The sequence below is a fragment of the Heterocephalus glaber genome, unplaced genomic scaffold, assembly GCF_053883595.1.
Source record: "Heterocephalus glaber isolate CG9 unplaced genomic scaffold, H.glaber_assembly_v1.0 deba00001479, whole genome shotgun sequence".
In the NCBI taxonomy this organism is placed as follows: domain Eukaryota; kingdom Metazoa; phylum Chordata; class Mammalia; order Rodentia; family Bathyergidae; genus Heterocephalus; species Heterocephalus glaber.
Genome location: NW_028258316.1, coordinates 13,095,835 through 13,115,015, shown reverse-complemented (window position 1 = coordinate 13,115,015; position 19,181 = coordinate 13,095,835). Strand labels below are relative to the sequence as shown.

At 42.4% G+C, this 19,181-nt stretch overlaps 1 protein-coding gene across 3 annotated transcripts in view; it reads right to left on the bottom strand.

The window, feature by feature from the left end:
* Positions 1–19,181, bottom strand: part of Ttll11 (tubulin tyrosine ligase like 11) — a 255,941-nt gene that overhangs the window by 151,384 nt on the left and 85,376 nt on the right. For all 3 annotated transcript variants that reach the window (XM_013073559.3, XM_087183231.1, XM_087183233.1), the window contains one exon: positions 4,171–4,746. In XM_013073559.3, the coding sequence (XP_012929013.3) occupies positions 4,171–4,746 (576 nt within the window). The remainder of the gene's footprint in view (positions 1–4,170; positions 4,747–19,181) is intronic.

Genomic DNA, 19,181 nt, shown 5'->3' with positions numbered 1-19,181 from the left:
TTAAACCTTGCTGTTTAAGCCTAGGTCACACCGCTGCCCTCAAGAGGATGGGTGTGAGGATATGTTCTGCTGACCCTGCCTGGGCAATGACAGGGCACAGGCTGGAATGACAGGGCAGCCTTGTTCCCGGGCAACAGATTACAGGAAGCCTGCCACAGCCTGAGCAGTGCCAGCCACTCCTGGGAGCCATCACATTTTCCCAAGTAGTTATTGTGGCTACGATTGAAAAGGGGTCACCGTCACATGTTTAAAACGAATGTAATTTTGTTGGCTAAAGTTTATGTTCTGGAATGCAGCCTCTGGCTAGGCCCAGGCTACAAGCGAAAGGTGCCACACAACAATTTATTGTATCTGTGCAGAGCATTATGATTTGCAAAGCCCCTTGCCATCTTTATCTCATTCTATTTGGACAGCAACCCTGTGAGGAGGGTGAGGAAACCGAGGCACAGACAAGTGATTTATGCAAGAATACACAGAAAATTGATGGCAAAACTGTACCATGTCAAGAAACCTTTGTTTAAACCAAGTGAGTGCAAGGGATCTGAAACTCTACTAACATTGTTCCAACAAGTGAGAAGAAGAAACCAAGACAGATCTCCAAGGAGGGAAAGATGTTTTCTCTCACTATCACTGTGCATCTGAAATGCATGGTAAAACAGATCACTACATCTACAACTTTGCACCTGATCAAAGTGTTTTCGCTTACATTGCTTCATCCTACTTCTACAAAGACAGATAGGAAAGTTAGTGTAGGTGGCTTACAGAGAGAGAAACAGTGGTGCAGGGTGGCAAAAAAACCCGTCCAAGGTCATACAGTTGGAAAGACCTTTGCTTCTAGCTCTGCATTCCTCTTGGAAGCATTTAGTGTGGTCAAGCAGTGGAAAATGGTCACAAGGCTGTGGTTCTGGTTGCCAGACACAGAATGTCCAAACCAGTGTCCCTCTCTGTCTGCCCTCCAGCTCCCGCAGCGTGATCCCAGGTTCCACTCTGACGGCTGCCCATGCAGCTTGTCCACAGCAAGCCGAGCAGCAAACAACCAGTCTGGCCCTCCCCACTGCCACTCTGACAGTGCCAGGGTGGTGTGGCTTGGCCATTCCTGCCAGGGCCCACATGATAATCCTGGAATAGCTGTGGCTGTCAAACAGATGCGACCACACAGTCCCCCAAAGTGACCATTGGATGTGTCCACGTTGCAACTGTCCCCTTTGCCTTTGCTTTTTGGTAGCACAGGTCAAGATTTGTTTTTTCTGGCCCTGCCTCTAAGTTCTGCTCACTTACTCTTTACAACATCTTAAACTAGCTGGACATCCTGCCTGGGAACAAAAGCCTGGGGTCCAAGTGCCCACGAGCAGATCTCTGGATGATAACAACCCCCTCCTGATCCTGATCACTGCCTGAATCCCTCTCCAAAGGCTTCAGGAGGTCCTCTCAAGTGGTACCCAGTCCTCGAGTACCTCTCTGGCCTGGAAGCAGCACTTGAGGACCAGTTCCACCTCCCGGTGAATGAACACCCCCTCCATGGGAAACATTCCCTACACCCTCTCTCCTCACCTCTTGTCCCACTCTGCCTGTTACCATCCCACTGTAGGCTGGAAACACCCAGACATTACCTGGCAGAAGAACTGATCAAGGAACCATGCATATTTACAACAGTATACACAATGGTGCACATGTATGAGGACCCATGACCCCATCCACATGGGTGAGCTTTTGAAATATTGCATGAGGTAGAAAAGAAGGTGGCAGAAGATGACATACTTTCTAACAGCATTTTTATAAAACTCAAAACCAAGCAAAAGAAGACCATATATCATTTGGGAGCATATTTATACATAATAAGACTATTTTTAAAAAGTAAGAAATTGGTAAACATAAAATTTAGAATACTCCTTGTATGGGTGGGCATAGGGAAATGGGATGGAGGGAAACAAACTAGAGACCGTGGATTGGGAGATGGGTCAGGGATGATCATTTTGTTCTGCTTTATGGCTTCAAGCAGGATCCATTATCCCTCCCATACCTGTATCTATCAAGTGCTATGAAACAATGTTAAAGAATAGGTGGACAGGGTCTTAGAGTTGCCCTTCTTGTCTTCTCTTCCCTGTTCTGATTTTTCTGGTGACAGAGAGCATGTGTCTACTGGGCACCTGGCCTCTATGTCCCCTGCCTGTCCATCTTGACATCCTTGACCTACCTTCGTTCTCCATTCCCTTCCCTCCCTCATTGCTGAAGACAGTTGTTGCTGATGTCGTTAGTAACTTGTTAGTGATCAGCATGGATGGTTTCAGCATGCATCTTGCTCAACATTTTGGCAGCATTTGAAGTAGCTGGCCCTGCCTGCATCCTCTCTGAAGATCCTTGAAGATCCTCTTGAAGATCCTCTCTGAGGCACCTCCTTGGTGCTTTCAGCATTTCCTCCAGCTCCCTTTCTATATCTCACGCACCACTTCGTGGCTCCTCTGCTGCTCCCCCTCCTTTGTACTTTAATTACATAGTGGTCCTCTCCAGCCTCTTCTCATCCTACAGCTTCTCATGTCTTCACTCAGAACCTGAGCTCTGGTGAGTTCCCATCTCCCTGTCCAGTCCAGACTGCTCTCCTGAACTCCAGCCAAATGGATTATCCAATTGTCCACTCAACCTGTCTACTTGGGTGTCAAGTGGACACTTCAAGTCCAAATCCTGACCTCTCCCCACAAGCCTGGTCCCCTTCCAGTGGCCTCTATGTATCCATTCAACTGTCCAAGCCACCTGCAAGCCAGCCTCGTTTCCTCCCTTCCTCCATACCACTTTCACCTCTCTCTCCCCCAGTCCCATCCAGTCACCAAGTCTGGCATTCCTCCTCCTCAAGTGGCACTCAGATCTGTCCATTTCCCCAATCTCTGCTAGACCTTCTTATTCAAAGCCAGCCTCCTCTCTTGCCTGGATGAAAGCCATTGCCTCACTATGTATCTCTGGGTGCCCAGCCTTGCTGCAATCCATACTCCTCCCTGCAGGCCCTTGGTTCTTTAGAACATGCAAATTTTAATGCAGTCTGTCCCCTGCTTGGAACCCTCTGGTGATCCCAGTGCCCTCAGGCTTTCAACAATTTGGTCCTACTTCCCTCCCCCCACCTTCCTGAATCTCTCTCGACACTTCTGTGCCTCCAACCTCACCTTCCAACCATAATGAACCCCTATTAGTGCCTCAAACTCACCATGATTGCCTGTGACCTCCAGGGCTAAAACTTGCCTATGCCTACAGCACCTGTCGCCCTGCCCCGGTCCAGTCTCATCTGTGCCTCCTCTCACTTCAGGCTCCAACTTAGCTGCCACTTCTTCCAGGGAGACTTCCCTGCCTGCTCCACTGCCATCCAAAGTGCCAGATGGTTCCAGCATCTCATAGCACCCATTGCACTTTCTATTCGATCCTGGCACTTGTCACACTCTACTGGGGATCTTCCCCAAAGAATTAAAAGAACCACATACCACAACAACATACGTGCACCCATGTTCATAGCGGCACAGTTCGGAACAGCTAAAGCTTGCAAACAGCCCAAGTGCCCATCAACTGGAGACTGGATAAAGATGTGTTTTTTTAATAAAACGGAGTACTACTCAGCCATAAAGAACGAGAAACTAGAGACATTTATAGCTAAATGGATGCACATTGAGGCCATACTCTTAAGTGAAATAAATACGACACACATGTGTAAATACCGAATAGTTTCTTGGGTGTAAAAAAACTAAAAGTATAAATAAGGATCAAAATGTAATCATTGCTTTTTAAAGGATTTATCTCCCAACGTGCATCCGCCAGCAGGGACCTGACCTATGGTCTCACTGGTACCTAGGACAATACCTGATCCCTACAAAGCAGGTGGTAAAAATTGTTGGATAAGTGGATGGCATTCTCTTTTACATATGCTATCTCACTAAACATTTAAAAGAAACCTTTCAGACAGATATTTTTAGTCTCATTTTACAGATAACAGCAGGGAAGTAGCTTGAATAATACAGCTAATAAATAGAAAGATGAGAGTTGAGCCAGGTTTTAGCACCAAAGCCCATGCTGGCCACCACCTGATCCCAACCTTTTGCCATCCCACCCCATCTGTCATCCCATATAAGGCCAGAGGGCCCTCTGTAGGCCTGGTCAAGGTTGGGGACTCCAGTGGGAGCTAGCAGTGGTTACCTGGAAGCAGGTGGGTCCTGGCCTCCCTGTGGGGATGTCGGACTGATAGAACACTTTGAGCTCTGGAGTCAGGGCAATGACAGTCTTAATCACCAAAGAGATGATGTCTGACCAGACTTTCTTGATGTCAACACCTTTGGAAGACAGCCTACAAAGAATGCTGGAAAAAGTCCTTTTGCTGCCTGTGCTAGCATTGTCCGAATGGATGAAGTTGCTGCTGTGGAGATTCAGTGAATAGTTGGTTAAGTGCATGAAGACATGGTGCAGATTTCGGGGATTGGGCTCCTGATATGGCTCAGTGCAAAATCTAGAAAGTCCATCTTTGGCTATGTAAATTTCTAAGGGATCTAAGGACTTGAGCAAGACATACAGACGAATATCAAACTTGAGCTTGTCGATGAGGAGAGGTTTGCAGATGTATTCCTGGACCACTGCTGGCCTGCTCTGGAGGGTCCCAGCCAACCGGATGTCACTGGGATCTTTAATGAGGTAGATACCATCACCCTGACAACCGCCATCAGGTTTCACAATAAAAGTGGGCTTCCAGGAGGGGTCGCCATCTTTCACCATTTGAACCTGAGAAAGGGGAAAAGAATGATTAGCATGATTCCCTTTTCCTCTGAGGTTCCCCAAAACAGCAGGACCCTGGCAAACATCTGGTGGATGAGTAGATCCCTGTCCCATGCAGATGGCACTGAGATAGTGACATAAGAATTGTCTATTGTGCTCCAGGGAGAATTAAGAGTGCACTAAATTGGCAGTCACAAGACTTGAGTTCAAATCTTGTTTCTCCAGTTATTAGCTAAACCCTTGAAAAAGTCATGTAAATAATAACAGTGGTGTTCTAATACCATTTGTGAGTGCCTACTATGTGCTAGGTATTTTACTAGGCACTTTACATAAGTTGTCTCACCTAATCCTCTGAGAAAACATGGTGTCCCCTCTACAGTGGAGAACATGCAGAGGGTGCAGCCATTGTTACAAGTGTTGAGTGTTGGTGTCAGACTTTCTGGGTTCAAACCCTGGTCCTGCCACTTAGTCAACCTGACTAAATGAGAAAATACATGCAACAGGCTAGGCACACAGAACCTGACATGTACAAAGCAACCCGAAGCCTAGCTACTGCTATCTTACTGCTAAAGTCATTTGCCAGCTAACTGAGAGGCAGAACTGGGCTTAAAATTTAGATGGATGATGACTCTACAGCACTTGTACCATTCTCCATACTATCAGGTCTCAGTTTTAATAGAAGGACATAAAGTCCTAGCCTCATTAGGCCATTATAAAGTTGAGATAAACTGAAACATGTGGAGGGCCAAACAATACCAAAAAATTTAGCTAGTTCACAGGAAATGTGGGTTTTATCATTTACATTCATTATTAAGCTCATCTAGCAACTTGGCCAATCCTTCAGTCTCTTGACATCTTTTTGAAACTAAAGCCTGTCATCCACAATATCTGCTCTCCTCCCAGCTCCGGGTCAGCAGAATACTCCCACAATTAATTACAGGCACTTGACCAGTCCAGGTCTTGACCTGTTGTTGGACATAGTTCATATACACCCAATTTCTCCATGAAATGGTTTGAACACCGCCCCATCCCCAGCCCGTGTTAGAAACTTAATCTCCAAATTCCTATGTCTGTGGTATTTGGAGGTGGGCCTTTAAGGAGGGAATTAATTAGATGAGGTCATTGATGGCTTTATAAGAAGAGGAAGGGAGACCCAAGCTGGCAAACTTTGGCTCTATCTTGCCACGTGATGCCCTCTACCATGTTAAGATGAAGCAAGTAGGCCCTCAGCAGATGCCACCACCTTGATATTGGACCTGCCGGCCTCCAGAACCCTAGGAGATAAAACGTCTATAAATCACCCAATCTCAGGTATTCAGTGCTAGCAACAGAAAATGGGGTGAGACAGGCAGACATTGTGGGGTGCTCTGTGCACCTGTGGAGAATGGATGGACTGAAAGGCCAGGAGGTTCTCACCAAGGGAGAGGCCCCCAGAGGAAACCTGAAGGAGGAGACAGAGAGGGAGAGGAAGCCATGTTCTCTGCAACTTCTGGTGTGGAGTTCTGTTCTGAGCTGTGACTGTGCTGGCCGAGTTGGAGATGTGCCCCAGTGACAGGCTCCCCTCAGCCTCCACCTTTGCTGCATAAGCCCTGCCCAGAACATCTACACTCTGGGCTGTACTTATCTCTCTGAGCAGCCTATATTTCTAAGTGAAGCTTTTGCCAATTCCTTGGGCACTATCAGTTATTCCAGGCTTGTAAAAGATCTTTAACAATGGCGAAACACTTAAAGTCCTAATAATGGTCCACATCAATTGTTCCCCCTTGTCAGCAGGATTTGAGAATGGAACTTCACAAGAGATCAATGCAAGCCTCCCAGGGCCTTCCACCAAGCCGCTCTTGCAACTGTGACCTTGACGTTTATGTAGTTATTTAATATTCATCCAAAGCATTCATACACATGGCCCTTTATAGTAAATATGAGGGTGCTGGACAAATGGCAGTTATGGATCAGGAAGTGAAAAATGTCAAGTTTGCACTGATGGGTAATTTTTCCCTCTGGAAAGCTTTTGCTATGCTGAAGATACTAACAGTTCAATACATCATCAGGAACAATATTTTCTCCTTTGAATTCAGTGTATGTGCCTTAAATAAATTAAACCTCATGGTCAATAGACTCTGTCATTCACTGCATTACTGCATATTTCTTCTGCTCTTTGCCAGAGTAGTAACTACAAATCAAGATTATTAATACTAATAGAATCATTGAATTTTTAGAACTGAAAAGATCTGTGGAGATCAACACTATCACATCCTTTCATAATTCAAAGGGGGAGCTGAGGCTTAGAGAGGTGACCTGGCTTGCTTCTACTTCCCTAACTGGCGGGGGTGGGGTGGGGGGAAGTTAGGGTCCCACCTCAGTTCGCTGTGCCATTTTTACCTTTGATAAGATAGAAGTTCTCTTTTTCTGATTATCATAGGAAAGACTATCTTAATATCTTATTGTTATATGAGGAGTCTGACAGCTGAGCATGGCCATTTTGGAACTAAAAAACATCCCCCCACCCCAGGTTATTAGAGTAAAGAACTAATGTACTGGTTCTTAGAAGTCATGGACCAGAATCAAAATAGTCTATATATCTGGGCCACAGCCCAAGCCGGAGAAATTCTGAATTTAATAGATCTTGACTAAGATCTAGACATGTGTATTTTAGAAAAAGCAAGGGGCCGGGGATTTAGCTCAGTGGTTTCACCGCCTGCTGCACAAGCGCAAAGACCCAAGTTCGATCTCCGGTACCAAAAAAAAAGAAAAGAAAAGAAAAGAAAAAGCACCACATGTGATTGTGATGTGTACTCTGTATGAGAATTACTGGACTAATGTGAAGTAAATAAAAATATAATCTTAAACCAACATCTTGAATGCAGCTCTATGCATTGATGCTAGCAAGTGTGAGGAAGACTTGCACTTGAGCTACAGCTGATGGTTATCTCTAGTTTTATCCAAAGTTGCTGCTGTGTGTAAAATCCATTATCTTGTAACTGTGTGCATGGACCGTTGAAAGAGATACACAGAGGATACAGCAGCCAGATTACTTGGCATTCGTTTGGCCTATGGTAAAATTTCTGCGTCTTTTACTGACCCCTAGTGGTTATTTGGGAAATGCGATGAAGGCTGTTCTAAATTCTAACACTACTTAGCAGTAAGACGCTCTATCGAGATCCTAAAATGGTCTCAAAGAAGCACCACTACAGATGGAGTATTATTTAGCCTTCAGAAAGAAGGAAATTCTAATAACATGAATGTGCCTTGAAGACACTGCAAGGGAATTAAGCCAGACACAAAAAGCAAGCACTGTATGATTCCACCCATACAAGGTCCTTAGCATAGTCTTAGAGACAGAAAGCAGATGGTATTGGCCAGGGGCTGGGGCTGGGGGCAATGGAGAGTTACTGTTTAAAGGGTACAGAGTTTCAGTGTTTCAAGATAAAAAATCTCTAGAGATGGATGGTTGTGGTGGTTGCACAAGGCAAATGTAATTAACGTCACTGAAGTTAACACTTAAAATAGTTAAACCAGTAAATTTTGTTATGTACATTTTAATTCAATTTTTATTAATTTTTTAAATTAAAGAAAAATGATGAGTTAGAAAAAGCATCGAAGTGAAAAACAAAATCTGGATATTAGTCTCAATTTCATTGGATAATTTTTGACTGTGTGACCTTGAGAAAGTCACATAGCCCTGACGGTCTTTGTTGTGCTCACCTATAAAATAAACGGGTCGAAGGACTGCCAGGCTCACCCACCAGCCGCGTGGGCAGAGCCACGCGGGCAGAGCGCCCAGGACTGACTGAGCCCAGCTTTGTCTGGCTGGCTACCTACTTGCAACCCAGAGCTGGTAAGGACCCCTGGGGCACGCCCACCAGGCGCCCGTGGAAGCCCCACCACCACCACCACCACCTCTGGCCTCTTCCCTGTGCAGCTTACCTGGTTCCACACTACAGAGGCACAGGGGGACATAAAGGCCATTGTCCTGAGCTGCAGATGTGAACAAGAGAGAGAGGGCCTCTCTCAGGCTCCCTGATAACTGAAGCCTACTGGAAAAGTGAAGAGAATCTCTGCAGTAAAGGCACACTAGACCACCATGTTTGTTAAGTTAGAGGGACCATCACCTCCCATCAGAACCTGGACTATCTTCAGGGGAAAGGCAGCTAGAACCTGCAATAGAACCTTGCATAGTTCAACCCTGCAGGAAGACAGGGAGCTCAACTTGGGACTTGCAGCCAGAAATCTGCCTGAATCTCACAGGTCTGTGACTGGCTTACTGAGACTCATTGACTTATAACTGCACACTTCTGCCCACGTTGTCTATTGTGACAGCAGAGACATACCCTGAAGGAGTCCCTTCATTTTTATCTTTTATTTGTTATTTTCAAAATTACCACTATTTTTTTTGCTCTTATTTTTAATTTTTTTCCTTCTTTTTCTACTCTTTTAAAATTTTTATTTTTCTCTTTTTTCTTTCTTTTCTCATTTCTTTCTCTCTCTCTCTCTCCCTCGCTCCCTTGCTGTCCTACATTGTTCTTCATCTCCCTTTGTGTTCCTGTTCTGGCCCTAATTCGTATTTCTTCTTTATTTTTCTTTTCTTCTCTTTCCTTCTCTCATCTGTGTCCTCTGGCCTCACTGCTAACCATCCCCTATCCTTCTACCTACCTACCCCTCCCTCTCCAACTCCTTCTAACTCCCCATTCTGAAGGGTAAAGTTGCTATATTGAAGAGTTTATTCACTATCAACATATGTTGGGTTGGTCCTAGATTTTGATTTAATTCACACAGTTAAAGGTGATAGATTAATAACTACCACAAATTGTCATTTTCTAAGAGGGACTTGATGCTACTGTGTTGCTAATTGTATCACTTGGGCTAAGGTGTTGTGATTGATCTAATCAGTTCTCCTTCCTGGTATAATGAAAATGAGATAGCCACAGAGCCATTAGAGACTCAAAACCTAAAGACCAGCTGTATCTGGAAGACACCTCTGAAAAGCAATCATTCCACAAGGGTTCTAAATACGTCAACAAAGATACTTAAAATAAGCAACTTCAAAGTATCAACCCAGGAACTAAACCAAGGACAGTACCACAAACAAAAATGAGAAGACATTTAAGCAAGTCACAAACTCAGACTTCCACCACACGAAACGCAAATTCTGGGGGAAATTATGTGAAAAAGTCTGATAATCAACCACCTGGATACCCTGAACTGATAGCACAGGAAGTAACCAAACAGATCAATGAGGCTCTAGAAAAACTCAGAGCAGAAATAATCTCCCAGATAACTACAGAGATGGTAAGCAGAGTGAAAGACATCATTAGAGGCTCTAGAACAGAAACAGATAAAAAAATAGATGAGCTCAGAAACATGCTGGAAGCCATGAATGCCCGGCATAAGAAAGAAAATGGAAACCATGATCGCCCAACATAAGAAAGAAATGGAATCCATGAAACAGATTCAAACAGATATTCAGGAGATTAAAAACTCCATTCAAAGTGTGCACAGCAGATTAAGGGAATCTGAAAATAGAGTATCAGATATAGAAGACAGGATTGCAGTTAGGACCATAAAAACAGAGATTTCTTAAAAATAGTAAGGGTCCATGAGAAATCAATCCAGCAGCTGCTAGATGATGCAAATAAGAATAACATAAGACTGATAGGAGTCCACGAAAAAACAGGAGAAAGTACAATTGACATTAAAAAACCCTGTTCACAGAAGTAGTAGAAAACTTCCCAGAGAGAGGTGGAGAATTGGACATACAGATAAATGAGGCATATAGAACTCCAACTAGCCATGATCAAAAAAAATCTATACCTAGACGTATACTAGTCAAGATCCCAGAAAACCAACAGAAGAACAAAATCCTACAGACAGAGAAAAGAAACCAATCACCTACAAAGGAAAGCCCATGAGAATCATGGCAGACTTCTCAACACAAACCCTCAAATCAAGGAGAGCCTGGAGTGAAGTATTTTAGGCCCTAAAAGAAAATAACTTCCAACCTAGACTGTTGTACCCTGCAAAAATATCTTTCAAAATCGATAGGGAAATTAGATACTTCTACGACAAAGAACACCTGAGAAATTTCATGAACACCAAACCAGCACGCCAAACAATTCTAAGCAATATCCTAGAAAAAGACAATGAAGTTCACAACTCCATGAGGCCCAACAGAGGGAAGCCACCAGGCAAGGTAAGACACTAAAGGGAAAGGGGGAAAAAAATAAGAAATAAAAGAACCAACAACAATAAAACATCATGACAAGGATGAGTCAATATCTCTCAATTATAACTATCAATGTTAATGGCCTCAATTCACCAATCAAAAGAAATAGACTGGCAAAATGGATTAAGAAGCAAAATCCAGCAATATGTTGTATACAAGAAACACACCTAACTCAAAAGGAAATTCATAGACTGAAAGTAAAAGGATGGAAAACAGCTCTCCACATGACAGGAACCCAGAAAAAAGCAGGAGTAGCAATCTTACTTGCAGACAAAGTAGATTTCAAACCAAAACTAAGAGAGACAAAGATGGTCACTACATCCTTGTGAAGGGAACAATACAAGAGGAAGAGATAACAATCCTAAATATATATGCACCAAATATGAATGCTCCCAACTATACAAACAAATATTAATGGACATGAAAAACCAAATAAGCACTAACACAATTGTAGTGGGGGACCTAAATACCCCACTATCACAAATAGACAGATCATCTAGACAAAAAATTAACAACGAAATTCTAGAACTGAACCAAACTATTGAACAAATGGACTTAATAGATGTATACAGACTGTTCCACCCCACAAAATCAGAATACACATTCTTTTCAGCTGCACACGGGTCATTCTCCAAAATAGACCACATGCTAGCTCATAGGTGTAAAAGAATTGAAGTTACCCCCTGTATATTATCAGGCCATAGGGCAATAAAATTGGAGGTCAATAACATAAGAAACTGCAAAACTCCCACAAACACATGGAAATTGAATAACACCCTCCTGAACAACCAATGGGTCACAGAGGAAATTAAAGAAGAATTTAGACAGTTTCTACAAGTAAATGATAATGCTAGTACAACACATAGGAATCTATGGGACACAATGAAAGCAATTCTATGTGGGAAATTTATAGCAGTGAATGCCCATATTAGGAAAACAGAGAGAACTCAGTTAAATAACCTAATGCAGAACCTCAAGCTCCTAGAAAAAGAAGAGCAAAACAAACCCAAAGCTCATATAAGAAAGGAAATTATAAAGAGCAGAGCAGAAATCAATGCAATAGAGACTAAGAGAACAATACAAAAATTAATGACTCAAAGAGTTGGTTTTTCAAAAGAAAAAATAAAATCGATAAGCCTTTAGCCAACCTTATCAAAAAAAGGAAAGAAAAGACTCAAATCCATGCAATTAAGAATGAAAAAGGTGAAGTCACAACAGACCCAGCAGAAACCCAGAGGATCATCAATACCTACGTTGTGAACCTGTACTCTAATAAAATGGAAAACACAGAAGAAATGGACAGATTCCTAAATACATACAAATTGCCAAAGTTAAATGAAGAAGATATAGAAATTCTAAACACCCCAATTACAATGAGTGAAACTGAATGAAATAAATGAAAATGAATTGTAATAAAAAATTTACCAACAAAGAAAAACCCAGGTCCTGTTGGCTTCACTGCTGAATTCTGTAAGACATTTAAAGAAGAACTAATGCCATTACTCTTTAAACTCATCAAGGAAATTGAAAGGGAAGCAATACTTCCAAATTCATTCCTGGAAGCAAGTGTTACTTTGATTCCAAAACCAGGGAAAGACCCAACCCAAAAAGAGAACTACAGACCAATCTCCCTAATGAACATCGATGCAAAAATTCTCAACAAAATACTAGCAAACAGAATACAGAGGGTCATCAAGAAGATCATACACCCTGACCAAGTCGGATTTATCCCAAGGATGCAAGGATGGTTCAACATTCAAAAAACAATAAATGTAATACACTATATTAACAGAGTCAAGGACAAAAACCACATGGTCATCTCAATAGATGCAGAAAAAGCATTTGACAAAATCCAACACCCATTCATGATAAAAATGCTACAGAAAATTTGAATAGAAGGTCTTTATCTCAACCTGATTAAGGCTATTTATGAAAAACCAACAGCCAACATCATATTAAATGGTCAAAAACTGAAAACTTTCACACGAAAATCAGAAACAAGACAAGGATGCCCACTATCACCACTCCTGTTCAATATTGTTCTGGAAACATTAGCAATAGCAATTAGACAAGAGACAGAAGTAAAAGGAATAAAGATAGGAAAGGAAGAAGTTAAACTGTCATTATTTGCTGATGATATGATACTTTACATAGAAGACCCAAAAAACTTGGTCAAAAGTCTTCTAGACCTAATTGACAGATTCAGTAGAGTAGCTGGATATAAGGTCAACACTCAAAAAACAATAGCCTTCTTATACACAAATAGCAGACTCATTGAGAGAGAAATTCTGGAAATAATTCCTTTTACAATAGCATCCCCAAAAATGAAATATCTAGGAATCAACCTAACAAAGGAAGCAAAAGACCTCTACCCTGAAAACTACAGCACTTTGAAAAAGGAGATCGAGGAGGATATAAGAAAATGGAAAAACATCCTTTGTTCCTGGGTAGGAAGAACCAATATAGTGAAAATGGCCATACTTCCAAAACTACTGTATAGATTTAATGCAATCCCAATTGAAATTCCAACAATATACTTCATAGAACTGGAGAAAACAATCCAAAAATTTAGTTGGAACCAGAAGAGACCTAGAATAGCAAAAACAATTCTAGGCAACAGAGACAAGGCTAGGGGTATCACAATCCCCAACTTGAAACTATACTACAAAGCTACTGTGATAAAAACAGCATGGTACTGGTAAAGAAACAGACCTGAGGATCAGTGGAATAGATTAGAAGATGCAGAAACAACTCCAGAAATACTCAGCCACCTCGTCTTTGATAAAGCAGCCAACCACCCTCATTGAAGAAAAGACAGCCTATTTAATAAATGGTGTTGGAAAAATTGGATCTCAACCTCCCAAAGATTAAAACTAGACCCATACTTATCATCATTCACTAAACTAAGATCAAAGTGGATTAAGATCTAAATATTAAGACAGAAACACTAAACTTGCTGGAAGATAAGTTAGGTAGAACTCTTAAAGACATTGGCATAGGAAAAGACTTTATGAAGAAAACCTCAGTAGCACGGAAACTAGCACAAAGAATCAGCAACTGGGATCTCATTTTATTAAAAAGCTTCTGCACTGCAAGAGAAACCACCAACAGAGCTAACAGACAGCCTACAATATGGGAAAAATTTTTTAGCAGCTGTACCTCAGACAAAGGTTTACTATCTAGAATATATAAAGAATTGAAAAAAATCAGACCCCCCCAAATTCAAAGACCCAATTCAAAAATGGGCATCTGAAATGAACACACATTTCTCAGACAAAGAAGTAAAAGCAGCAAATAAATTTATGAAAAAATGGTCAACATCACTGGTCATTCGAGAGATGCAGATGAAAACAACCCTGAGATTCCACCTCACCCCACAAAGAATGGCTGCTAACAAGAAATCAGCCAATAACAAATGCTGGCGGGTGTGTGGAGAGAAGGGAACCCTTCTCTGTTGTTGGTAGGAGTGCAGACTGGTGCAACCACTGTGGAAATCAGTATGGAGATACCTCAAAGAACTAGGACTGGAAATCCCATTTGACCCCGCTATTCCACTGCTGGGGATCTCCCCCAAAGAATTAAAAGAATCATTCCACAGTGATATATGTGCACTCATATTCATAGCAGCACAGTTTGTGATAGCTAAAACTTGGAAACAGCCCAAATGCCCATCAACTGGAGACTGGATAAAGAAAATGTGTTTTTTTTATAAAATGGAGTACTACTCAGCCATAAAAAATGAGAAATTAGAGACATTTATAGCTAAGTGGATGCACATTGAGGCAATACTCTAAAGTGAAATAAATAGGACACACATGTGTAAATACCGAATAGTTTCTCTGGTGTGAGAAACTGAAAGTGTAAATAAGGACTAAATGTATAATAGGTCATGTGAAATAGGAAGAAAAGGGGCAAAGGGGAAGGAAGTGGGAGGGCTAAGGGAAAGGATAGAAGGGAATGGGATTAATATGAGAAAATGTAAAAATAGGAGCAAAATCTTTGTAAATAGGGAGGGCTGGAGGGGTTGAAGGGAGGGCTGGGCAAAGGTGAAAAACAAGAACCAAGAGAGACTATGTAAAGGTGCAAATTTCCAATGATGAATGTCATTATATTGTATACCTAAAATGTACCAATGATTAGAATGAATAATCAATAATGTAAAATAGGAATAAAAGGTCCAAAGGGGTAGGGGTAGTGGGAGGCACAGGGGAAAGGAAAGAAGGGAAAGGAAAAAATGATGAGAAATGGAAAAATTGGAAATAAAGTCTTTGTAAATAGGGAAGGGTGGAGGGCGTGAAGGGAGGGCTAGGAATGGGGAAAAAATAAGAACCAAGATGCATTATATAAAGGTACAATTCCCAATGAGAAATGTAATTGTGTTGTATACCTACAATGTACCAATAAAAGAATTTAATACAAAAAAAAAAAAAGAAATCAACCAATAACAAATGCTGGTGGGCGTGTGGAGAGAAAGGAACCCTTCTCTGTTGTTGGTAGGAGTGCAGACTGGTGCAACCACTGTGGAAATCAGTATGGAGATACCTTAAAGAACTAGGGCTTGAGGTCCCATTTGACCCATCTATTCCCCTGCTGGGTATCTTCCCCAAAGAATTAAAAGAATCATACCACAGAGATATATGTGCACCCATGTTTATAGCGGCACAGTTTGTAATAGCTAAAGCTTGGAAACAGCCCAAGTGCCCATCAACTGAAAACTGGATAAAGAAAATGTGGCTTTTTTATAAAATGGAGTACCACTCAGCCATAAAGAATGAGAAACTAGAGACATTTATAGCTAAATGGATGCATATTGACACCATACTCTTAAGTGAAATAAATAGGACACACATGTAAATACCAAATAGTTTCTCTAGTGTGAGAAACTGAAAGTGTAAATAAGGATTAAAATGATTAAAATGAATAATTGATAATTTGAAATGGGAAAAGATCCAAAGGTGTAGGGGTCATGGGAGAGGAAGGGGAAAGGGAAGAAGGGAAAGGAAAAATTATGAGAAAAGAAAAAAAATGGAAATGAAATCTATGTAAATAGGGAAGGGTGGAGGGGGTGAAGGGCGCATAGGTAATGAGGAAAAAAATAAGAATTAAGATGCATCATGCACAGGTACAAGTACCCAATGATAAATGTAAATGTATTGTATACCTAAAATGTACCAATAAAAGAATAAAAAATAAAATAAAATAAAAAATAAATTAAATAAACAGGTCACACTCAGATCCCTGGCTTTGCCAGCTAACAAGTGCTGAACCATGATTTATCCTGACATCCCCACAGTTGAAGGCTGTGTTACAAACATTCAAGTGGCATTAATCACACTGGAGAGGTCACACTGTCCTGTTGTGATCACTGCACCAGTATGATCTGTAAGAGCAGAGATTCAGATCTGAGATTTATGATGCACTGAGGAAGTCAGCTGGGCATTTGGGAGAAAAAGCTAGCTAAAATATTGGGGGGGAGAAATTCAGTAACTGGAATACCAAGCCACAAAATATTATTAGCAGTGAGGGGCAGGTAAGAGGACAATTTCTGAAGAAAGACTGTGTTTGCAATACCAGGGATGTCAGAGCCAATTAAAGCAGTCCTTTGTCACACAGGAGGATTTGCATCCATTGTACTAGCATAGACCCTTGATGTTACAGACACAGGCTGCAGATGCTAAACAAAACCAAGCCTCTAGCAGACTTGTAGCCCATAGAGGGCTGAGCTGGCAGCCAGGGCAAATAGCTATTCTCATATCAAGGCAGTTAAGACTAAAGGCAGTGTCCACAACTGAGGTGGGCAGAAGGGCAAAGAGGGTGAGGTGACGGGCAGAGCAAGAGGTAGAAAGGTGGGGCAAGAGGAAGAACTTGGGCAGATAACAGGCAGCAGGGGAGAGCATGGCGATTATGGGAAGCTGCAAATAGTGAAAAACAGAAAGTGGGCAGAATGGAGAGCATTTGTGGTGATCCCATTGAGGAGATCAGCAGGAGCAGCACTCAGTGTTTAGTAAGCACTGCTCTCCACACTTCCTCTGAATCCTCACAGGAATCCTATTTTACAGATAAGGAAATGGAAGCCAGAGATGCTAACATAACTTGCCAAAGGTTACATGGCCAATAGATCTGGGAGGCAGGATTTGAGCCCTGACAGTGAGATTTCAGGGCTAATGACCACAGTGAATCAGTGGTGAATGTGAGAAGGGGGAAAGAAGAAGAGGGGCCCAGTAGGGAATCATTTGAGTATCATTGGAGGGAGTTTGGACAATGCTCTGAAATGATGGTGATTTACTGAAGGGTTCTGAGAAGAAAGCAACCCAGTTAGCTACGTATTATAGGAAGATCCCTCAGCTCAGAGGCTGCATAGAAAATATATTGGAGGAGACAGACAGTTAGGGCAGAGAGGAAATGCTTGAACTGAGGTGGATGTGGAGCTGGAGGGAGGAAAGGAAGCTTGAGAAAATTTTCCAAGTTAAAATGGGCAGGACTGGGTGAGGGAAAGAGCGGCATTCAAGCCACCTTCCAAACGTCAAGGTAGAGGGTAATTATTACCATAGAGCCTACAAGAGGAGAAGGGAAAATTTAGGGGAGGCAATGGGAAGGTGATCAGACACATAGGAGACCCAGTTGGAGAGGGTCTGTGGTCATCTGAAAACGAGTGTTGGGAGTGTGGGAAAGAGACCTGGGGTCATGATGGTGGAGGCCCTTGCAATAAGCTAAGTCACCCAGGAAAATATGAACAGGCAGGCACACCTGGGGGCTGGAAGAAAGCTCACAAGAATGGGCAGGAAGGATCACAAAATGCCTTGTATCTGTATTTGATCTGTAGACAACTGATGGGTTTTCTTTTAGAGGGAGCTTTGGCATCCACAACACCAGGGCACCATGGGAATCACTGTTTGGAAGAAATGAGACTAAGGAAAAAAGAAACCATAGCTATCAAAGTCCTGGAGTCCTGAGCTGGAGCAGGGACAATGGGGTTGCATCAGAGGAATGTGTGGGAAGAGGTAGGATCAGGAACCCTGGGCACTGCATGGAGGTGAAGAGAATGGAAGAGGAAAGGGAGATGGGAAGGGGTCATGGGTGATCTCGAGGTTTGGGGATCAGTGATTTCGGGAGTGATGGTGCCACTTACCGATTTAGGGAATACATGAAAGGAAGCAGGTCTCACAGGACGGAAGTAGGGCAGGGAAGGAGAGGAGATCCCTTCAAGGAGCATTAATTGAGCAGCTATGGTCACAGAGCTCATTTAGAGTTTTATAACTCCATTGGTCAAGCTCATTATGGTTCATTGGAACCAGACCACATACTCCAATATCTCCTAGAGAGCATTCATTTTGACAAAATAACTCTTCCAACCTTAGGAAAAAATAAGAACTGTTGTCTGGCAGGGGTGAGGAGGGCTGAAGAGAGGGTATCCAGATAAAGCTCTCAGCTCCAGGGCTGGGGAAATGATGGCCATGTGGGGAGGAACAGCACCTGCCACTGCATGGTCAAACACTTTCACCACTCCCCGGCTTTGGAAGAGTGCCAGGTGAGAAAGTCTAAACAGCAAATTTTAAAACCCCCTTCGGCTTTATTGCTGATGAGTATGCTGGTTTACTCAAATCGTTTAAAGAAAATGGCATTAATTGTTCCCAAGGAGTTGTAGCTGAACACTCATGTGTGACTCCTTGGCATGGCTTATGTCAAAAGGCCCTCCTTCTCTGGCACGGAGCTCTTACTTCCTGACAGCCTCATTCCCTCACGACACTCTTTCTTGCCTCTGTTACTTTACACGTGCTTCCCTTCAGCCTCTCTGATCTTTCTTGGCCTATAGGGCTCCTACCTGTCATCTACAACCTAGATCAAAAATTACCCCTCAGCGGGCCGGTGATTTAGCTCAGTGTTTCCGTCACTTGCTTGCAAGTGCAAGGACCCGAGTTCGATCCCTGGTACCAAAAATAAATAAATAAATAAATAAATAAATAAAATAAAGAAATTACCCCTCAGAATGTTTTCCTGGGGTCCAGTCCTCTATGGCGAGATCTTTTTCTTTCCATGTCCAGCTACCCTATATCCTCCCAACCAGCTCTTTAAGGCCCAGGAAGAAATTATGACTGGACACATGAGTGCACACACATGCACACACATACACACACACACACACACACACACACACAGAGTGAACAAAGAAATTGAGCCCAAGGAGGGCCATGGAGACTTGCCCAAGGCCACACTGCTAGTG